Source organism: Rhinolophus sinicus, linkage group LG02, assembly GCF_036562045.2.
Source record: "Rhinolophus sinicus isolate RSC01 linkage group LG02, ASM3656204v1, whole genome shotgun sequence".
Taxonomy (NCBI): domain Eukaryota; kingdom Metazoa; phylum Chordata; class Mammalia; order Chiroptera; family Rhinolophidae; genus Rhinolophus; species Rhinolophus sinicus.
In genome coordinates this window covers 147464261-147473141 of record NC_133752.1, presented here as the reverse complement: position 1 = coordinate 147473141, position 8881 = coordinate 147464261, and the positions used below count along the sequence as shown (strand labels likewise).

Here is an 8881-nt window from a genome sequence, read left to right as displayed (position 1 = left end):
GTTCCAAGTCGTTGTCCTTCAATTCAGTTATGGAGGGCGCAGCTCAGCTCCAAGTCCAGTCGCCATTTTCAATCTTTAGTTGTAGGGGGAGCAGCCCACCATCCCATTTGGGAATTGAACCTGCAACCTTGTTGTTGGGAGCTCACGGTCTAACCAACTGAGCCATCCGACCGTCCCATTTTCCCTTTCTTTTTAAGGCTGAATACTCTTCCGTTGTATGTATGTACCACATTTTGTTTTTCCATTCATCTGTTCATGGACATTTGGGTTGTTTCTGTCTTTGGGCTATTATGAATAATGCTTCTATGAACACTGATTCACAGAAAGACTTTTTTAAAAAAAAAAGAAAATCAGATCATGTCATTTTTGTGCTCAAAATCCTCCAGAGGCTTCTATTCACACTTAGAATAAAATCTGAACTTTTTTCTACTGCTTACAAGGATCTAGAAATACTTGTGCCACAGCTCTTCCCCTTACTTCATTAATTTTTCTATATAGTGTACATCATTATCTGACATTTGATTATATATTTATTCATATTCTGCCTCTCCCAGCAGGATATTATCCCCATGAAGACAAGGATTTTTTTCTATTGTCTTTTCACTCTATCCCCAATGCTTAGAACAGTACTTGGCTAGCTTGAGAAATATTTGTTGAATGAATGAATGACAGAAGCATGATAAATAATTAGCAATTTAATGAATGAGCATAAGTGCTTTCAAATATTCTGAGTTTAAATCTGAGACAGAATTTTCCAACTAGCAGGTAGGTGAAGAGAAATATGGAGGATATTGACAAACTATGAGGGCCCTGCACAGAGGTTAAAATCATCCTGGTCTAATAGTAACAATTCTTAATATTAATAAGAATATTAGTAATACATGCTAGCATATAATAAATGTTTATTATGTGAGAGATATATGATTATCTTATCACAATCACCCTATGAGGTAGGTAACATTGCCACTACAGTCATCCTTTGATACCTGTGGGAAGATTGGTTCCAGGACCCCCACGGATACCAAAATCCTCTGAAGCTCAAGTATGTATGACATGGCATAATATTTGCAGATAGCACATATTTGCATATAGGCTACAGTAGGATATTCCTACACATCACTTCATTCACATGAATTTAGTATAGTGCTTGGCACATGGCAAGTTGAAGTTTTGCTTTCTGGAACTTTCTGGGATTTTTCCTCCAAAATATTTTCAATCTGCTGTTGGTTGAATCTGCAGAAGTGAAAACTGTGGATACAGCAGGCTGACTATTTTATAGATGAGGGAACTGATGGCCTAAGAGGTTAAATAACTTGTTTAAGGTTCCACAACGAGTGGCAAAGCCAGGATTTTAATCCAGGTCTGTCTGACTGACTCTAGAGCTGCAATGCTCTATTTCTCTTTGTTCACTTATTCATTCATTCACATAGTTTTTCATTTAACAGTGTATTCATTGACACCCTCCTATGTACCAGGCACTATGTGAAATGTTGAATGTTTAATGAACATACTCCCTGTTTTCAAGAAGCTTGCAGTCTAATGTAGGAAGCTGACATTAATCAAGTAAGTACTGATTGATGTATAATTATAAGCTGAGATAGCTGCTAAAGGAAATGAAAGATTCTGTCAGAGGCTACAACAAAGGGATGTCCCCTGACTAGGAAGTCAAGGAGGCCTCCCTGAAGAAGTGCTCCTGGAGCTGAGAGTTGATGAACGAGCAGGAGTTACCTAGGCAAAGTGGAGAGAGATAGGGAGAACATTCCTGGCAAAAGGAAGCAAGATCTCCTGGAGGGATGATAGGAAGCCTAGAGGTTGGAGGACAGAAAGCCAGGGGTGAGCAGTCTGAGAAGAGACCAGAAAGGTAGCAGGGTCAGACCACTGCGGACATGATAGGAGTAAGATTTTGAGTATTTCTTTGTTGGTGTTGGGGAAAACACCCACTCATATATTGGTGGTGAGAATGTAAATAAATACAACCTCTGTGGAGGGCAGTACATCAATATCTATAAAAAGTAAAAATATGTAAAATGTCATATACACAAGATTATTTATTGCAACATAATTTTTAATAGCAGAAGCTTGAAAATAATCTGACTATTCATTGACCATGGTACATGAGGCAGAAGAATAAAATACAGTTGTGAAAACGACCGAGGACAATATCTACCTACTGATATGGAAACATCTCCAAGACATGTTAAGTGGGGGGGAACTGAGAATTAAACTGCATAATTTGCTATTTTTATATTTAAAGGGGGGCATATATTAATTAGTATTTGCTTGACCGTAATGAAAAAACTGGAGGAATATAGAAGAAACTAATTACAGGGGTTATGTAGGTTAGAGGAGGCTGAGTAGATGAAGAACAAGAGTGGGGGGAGATTTTTCACTTTATACCTCTTTATCCTTTTTGGTTTTCAATTCATGTTATACAACAAAAATTAATACATATACATAAAAGTAGTTTTGATCTTTGTCTTAAGGATAATGCAAAACCACCGAAGAATTTTAAGCAGTAGGGTGACATCAGATTTGGCTTTGGAAAAAAATTTGCCAGGTTGCAATGTGGAGAATGAATTGGAAGAGGGCCAGAGTGGATGCTGATAGGAATGCTACAGTGAGACACCATTTTACACCCAGTAGAATGGCTACACTGTACTAATAAAGACAGACAATAACAAGGGTTGGCACAGATGTGGAGAAATTTAAATGCTTATACATTGCTGGTGGCAATGTAAAATGTGTGGCTATTTTGGAAAATAGTTTGGCAGTTCCTCAAAAATTTAGAGTTACCATATGATCCAGCAATTCCTCTCATATGTACATACCCAACAGAACTGAAAACATATGGTTACACAAAAACTAGTACATGAATGTTCATAGTAGCAATATTCATAATAGGCAAAAAAGTAAAAACAAGTTAAAAGTCCATCAACTGATGAATGGATAAACAACATGTGGTAAGTCCGTTCAGTGGCATATTACTTCCTTTATAAAAAGGAATGAAGTACTGATGATACATGCTACAAAACAGATGAAACTTGAAAATATTACGCTAAGTGAAAGTCACAAAAGGCCACATATTATACAATTCTTCATTCATACAAAATGTCTGTAATAGGCAAATTTATAGACAGAACGGTGATTAGTGGTTGATTAGGGCTTGGGTGGGGTAGGAGAGAGGTAAAGAGAGGAGTGAGGATTGACTGCTAATGGGGGTGGGGTTTTTTTAGGGGGGACAAAAAATGTTCTAAAATTAAATAATGCTGATGGTTGTACAATGCTCTGAATATGCTAAAAATCATTGAATTGTACACTTTAAATGGGTGAATTGTATGGCATATGAACTATATCTCAATAAAGCTGTTTTAAAAAAGAAATAGTTTGAAATACTTAACTTCTAAAAGACATCATGCCCTCATCAATAATTTCAAATTCAAAATCTTCCAAGAAAGAAATAATGTAGATATAAATTGCCATAGAACTTAAAAAAATAGGAAATGTTGCAAGTCATCTCAAATATTTAGCACAAACCTGATAAAAACATACCAAGATGTACTATGGTTATATATCATTGAGGGGAGCTAAGTAAAGTGTACATGGGGATTTACTATTAAAAAAAATAATTTGGAAACTTTTAATATTTTGGTCATGTTTAGGAGGGTTACATTAAGGGATCTTCCCCTTGAGAACTTCTACTATTTTTGGAACTTCTTGTGAGTCTAAAAATATTTCAAAATAAAAAGTATTTAATAAATCTATCAAAGTCTTTAGTTCAAGATGACAAACTCAGTATAAAATTTATTGTTTTTATATTTTTTTATCCCACAAATTTGGGATGTACTATTTTCATTATGGCTTAGTTCAAAGTATTTAACTTTCATCATGGTTTATTCTTTGACCCAGAGTTATTTGGAAGACTGTTTGTTTGTTTGTTTTAATTTCCAGATGTATGTTTGTTGTTTGTATTTATATTTTAGATTGTTTGTATTTATATTCTTTGAAATTTGAATTATATTGAGACAACTTTTTATAAAATGTTCTAAGTATGCTTAAGAAGAATGAGTATTTTTAAAGTTTTGGGTGCATGGTTCGATATATGTTTATTAAGTGAAGCTTGTTATTTAAAAAAAACAAAAACCATTGCAACAATCCAGTTGAGAGCTCATGGTAGGTTGGGAGCAGGGAAGATGGAGAGAAGTACAGGGATTCCACATCGGTATTGGAATGGGGGCCAGAGAGGCGAAGGAGAGAGCCGTCAAGGATGACCTCCTTGGTTTCTGGTTTATGCAGTTCGACATCTGGGAGCCAGGATTTCCATTTGCCCTTTTTAATGGGCAAGTGGGTGTTTACATATGTAAACATTAGAGGATCTTTCTTGTGCCACCTTCCGGATTTCGCCTCGCGGAGGGTACTTCTCTTTGCCTGGGGTGGTTTCTGGTTTATGCAATTGAGATAGAGCATCCCGGGAGAGTTAAGAAATGTCTGTATTTCCCCCAAGAATGTTTCTTTACTTCCCTCGGGGGCTAGGAGGGAGGTGGCAATATTGAGGCTTAGAGCTGACACTCTGCAGCTCCCCGATCTTCCCTAAGCACACTGTATATATCTGTGTTACAACACTTATCACGGTGTATTGTGTTCACATTACAGGGTGTTGCACCCACCGTGCAAGTTCAGAGGCTGAGTTTCCCTTCCGCCGCACTCTGCTCAGAAACTGATTGCGCCCTCTGCTCGCCTCTCTCGTAGTCCCGCCCCCAGGTATTTCCGGCCAGCCAGCTCCTCCGCACTCGCCTCGCCCTAAAGGCTGCGGATCCACCCCTACTGTAGTAGGGACTAGAGTAATTGACGAGCATGTCCTCCAATCATAACGCCGAATGACCACACATACTCACCAATTAGGCGGTAGCAGACCGGGTGCCGAAGCTTAAGGTGGGGGTGACCAGGAAGTGAGAGCGGAGACTGGGAAGGACGAGTCGAATCCGAGCGGTGGTGTAAAGGTGATGGGGCATCTGGGTTCCCCCAATTTCCTCCTTTCCCCGTTCCTGGGTCAGGGGTCCCTTCGCAGCTGGGAGCCAGGATCTCTATATACCCTTTTTAATGTGCAAGGGGGCGTGTCTCTATGTGTAAGCATTTGAGGATCTTTCCTGAGCCACCTTCCTGGTTTCAGCTCGAGGAGGGTCCTTCTGTTAGCCTAGGGTGGGGGTCCTGTCTTCCTCCCCGAGGAGCTGTAAAGTTGTTTAAAATTCTTCCTTAACCTGTGGCTGGTTAAAGTCACGTACTCAGTCACGGAAAGGGAGATGAGTGACCGGGATAGAGATTCGCTGACTCTGCCGCTCTCCTGAGGGGTTAAGAATCCTCCAGCTGTAGTGGCAGGTGGAGCGGCACTGGGAGCTGCATTCCTTGGTTAGGGAACTAGGAATAAGTATTGAGGGCGAAGGAACGAGTGGAAAGAAACATTTATGTGGAGGTCGTGTAGTTCTCAGAGCCTATGTAGGGCAGGAGGCATTGGGGTGGGGCTTGGTCACTAAATCCCGGTCTCACCTCTGGGTCGTCAGCTTTTTGCCTTCATTTCTTTCTCCTCAGGCTGGAGAAAACACCTGACCATGTGGAATCCCAATGCTGGTAGGTGTTTGGGTGCACTCTTCTCCCACCCAACCCCTTTTCAAATGGGCCCCACAACAGGAAGTTTCTGTGTTTTTCCTCCACCTTTCTCTCTCCCCACCTTCAAAAGCCAAGTCCTTAGACCATAGATAACCAATACTCTCCTCTTTCCTTAGAGTTCACTGTCTCTCCCCAGCCTGAGAGGGATGTGACATTTTTTCTCTCCTGTGTGGGTTTGTCTCCCCTACCCTCCATTCTCCTTCCTCACCTTTCCATTTCTCTTTAAGTATTGAGCGAGAAGCTGAATCACCTTTTTGTTGTTGATAGAGGCTCTGGGCAGTTTTAATCTTAATTTGTTCTTTGCTTCTTCCAACAGGGCAGCCAGGGCCAAATCCATATCCCCCTAACACTGGATACCCTGGAGGTTCCAATCCTGCCTATCCGCCGCCTGTCAATCCTGCCTTTCCTCCAGGCACCTTTCCCCCTCCTCAGGGGAATCCAGCTTTCCCCCAAGTCGGGCCCCCTCATCCTCTGCCACAACCAGGGTATCCAGGATACCAGCCACTAGGTCCCTACCCACCACCATACCCACCACCTGCCCCAGGCATGCCTCCTGTGAATCCCTTGGCTCCTGGCATGGTAGGACCAGGAATGGTGATGGACAAGAAGACGCGGAAGAAAATGAAAAAAGCTCATAAAAAGATGCACAAACATCACAAGCATGGCAAGGTCAGTGCCCTCTGGATCCTGGCTAAGAAGGGGTGTCCCCTTAGAGACTAGGCAGGCAGGGGGTAGGCAAGGGGGATTCACAAGCTGAGGATAGGGGGCAGCAATTGTGTTGCTCCGATAGACAGTTTTTCCTCTTTGAAAAGGATTCCCATTGGGAAGAATCTGATAATCCTGAAGAGCAATGCGAATTCGGCTAATTGGGCCTTCTGTCTGGGAGGGATTAGGCTGAGCCTTAGGATGGATGTCAGAATCAAAAACTATTCTTGTTTGCTTTTCTCTCTCCCAGAATTTTTGTCCTCCTACCCCACTCCCAGATGCATATTTTCGCAAGTTGGACATACCCACCGAGGTGGTCAAAATGTCCATTCATAGGGTCAGTCCTTTGACAAAACAAAGTCTTACATAATAATTAACAGACAATAATCTGGCCCTAATTCCTGGACTTCCTTTCTCTACTTCAGGGTGATGTGTTAATTACATGGACCTTTTTGTCCTACCACCCAGTAGGACAGGAGCAGTCAGTGATTCTCAGCCTCAAACAAAAGCTAAGTTTCATATGAGCTCAGCCCCAAGGCCTCATTCTAGAGGAGTGTTCATTAGGACGGGTAACAGTAGCTCCCAGGACAACTCTGCAAGGGTTGAACAAACCCGGATCTGAGGAGGCCTTGATCTAAATTTTCCTGCCTAGTACTATTTATTTGCCTTATGGCTTTGGGCTCTAATTCCTGGTGCTGGATCTTTGGTAGAAGTCTGAGGAGAAGAAAAGATGAGAATTGAATGGAAAAATTACGCTGGAGAGATTAAAAAATGTTTTTAATGACAGTGTTGATGGGAGTATGCAGGTAAAGAACCTTGACTAGGGGTCTCCCAGCCTTCTCTCCCACCTTCCCCACTTTCTCCCAAATGGAACTTAGGAAAAAGTAGAGATAGATGCACACACAACCGCTGTTTCTACTCACTTTTCTTAGGTTCAGAGCAACTAGGAACTTTCCATACGGCTAATCAATAAAGGTTTATAAGGTAGCAGCTGTTTACTAGAACTATACTATGCTTGTGCCTATAATTTATTCCTTGCCTACGCATTGTCTCTGGTAGAGAAAGTTGGAAACTTGCTCCAAATGCAGTACAATGAGTTAGGATGGTTTAATCCATTCCTGTGTGTTCACTGCTGAAGGAAATCCTTGCCTTTGCTGTTTAAGGGACAGTCTGGTTCAAGACTCCTGACCTTCTTAGGTCTTGGGTGGAGGGGTAGTGCTCCAAAGAATGTCCCATAGAGTGATCAAAGGTCATTTGGATCTGATGCTGTCTCCTTTCCCCTTTCCCCTTGCAGCATTCCTCCTCCTCTTCCAGCAGTGACTCTGACTGAATACAGGGCCTGGACCCCTCCCTCAAGTCTCTCCAGTTCTGCTCTCCCTTCAAGCTTCAGATGCCATCTTGCACTGGGGGCAATTAGCCCTTGTGTCCCTCTACCCACCCTCCCCTAATCTGAGCCTCACTCTGCTGTTCAGCCCTAACTGGCTAGGGAAAGTGGGAAAAGAATTGCCATGGGCTAGCAAAGGTCATTTTGGATAGAACTTTTAGCTGATGAGTTTTTCAGGAGAACTATTTTTTGAAGATGGGTCGCCAACCTTGAGCTAAATGCTGAAGACAAGTCTAAGAGCTATAAAATGTGACTTTTTAAATTTTCTTTTATAACACTTGTGGTTGGGAAGGTGTTGTGGAAACTTAATTATGGGAAAAACAACAACAGAAAAACCCTGTACCTTTTTTGTAACTGTGGCACACTTGGGTGATTTAGTGGCAAATACATTTCCCAGCAGGCCTTTTATTGATTGCACTAACTCTAAGCCTGATGGGAAGTGGAGTCCATTTGTTGATGAGTTTTGACTGCCGTTTTCGAATCTAATCTCCACTCCTTAGCTGACTATGCTATCTCAGGTCCTCCCCTCAGTCTCCAACTTTCAGTCCAAATAAAGCTGTTTCGCCTGGTCTCTGTTCGCCTGTGCCATTACCTTGGTTGGGCCCAGTACATTCTACTACTTTTGTTGCCCTTCCACAGATGCTTTAAAGTGTATCAGTTTTATAATAAGGGACCAGAGCATCAGCAAGGAGGACACCATACTGCCCCTGTGTTTGTTAAGTGGGAAGAAACTTCAGAACTGGTTCAGGCTTAGTGGAATAAATCTTCACTGTCTTTACTTCAATGAGTGAATATAGGTCTTTAGCGTAAGTTTTCATATCTGCTACAGAGGTTCTCAATCCTGCCCATCAGCTATTGGAGAATAATTTAGGACTTTACCCCAAATCTGTTGAACAAGACTGTTTAAGGCTGGGGTCCTACATATCAGTATTTTTTAAAGAAACTGGGTGATTCTGATGCACTGCTAGAATTGAGGGCCACTGGTTCATTATGTGCCATGTACACTGCTACACATCAAGTTCTCAAAGGCCAGTTGAGTACAGGAAAAAGACATCTAAGAGAACTAATTAATACAGACAGATGCTATAAAATCCCAGAGGGATATAAACCTAGAAATAACTGGGAAGGAAA

The 8881-nt window shown here is 41.7% G+C and overlaps 1 protein-coding gene across 1 annotated transcript; it reads left to right on the top strand.

Moving 5' to 3' along the window:
* Window positions 1-4884: 4884 nt before the first annotated feature.
* On the top strand, window positions 4885-8321 carry PRR13 (proline rich 13). The gene is made up of 4 exons (XM_019724455.2): window positions 4885-4997; window positions 5584-5622; window positions 5978-6330; window positions 7661-8321. Exons 2-4 carry the CDS (start codon window positions 5604-5606, stop codon window positions 7694-7696), a joined length of 408 nt encoding a protein of 135 aa, XP_019580014.1. The 5' UTR covers window positions 4885-4997; window positions 5584-5603; the 3' UTR covers window positions 7697-8321.
* Window positions 8322-8881: the final 560 nt, after the last annotated feature.

Bases quoted from the DNA above. Each gene is read 5' to 3' on its own strand.
- PRR13 (XM_019724455.2), top strand. The intron at 6,331-7,660 runs GTCAGTGCCCTC...TTCCCCTTGCAG, and splicing joins AACATCACAAGCATGGCAAG to CATTCCTCCTCCTCTTCCAG.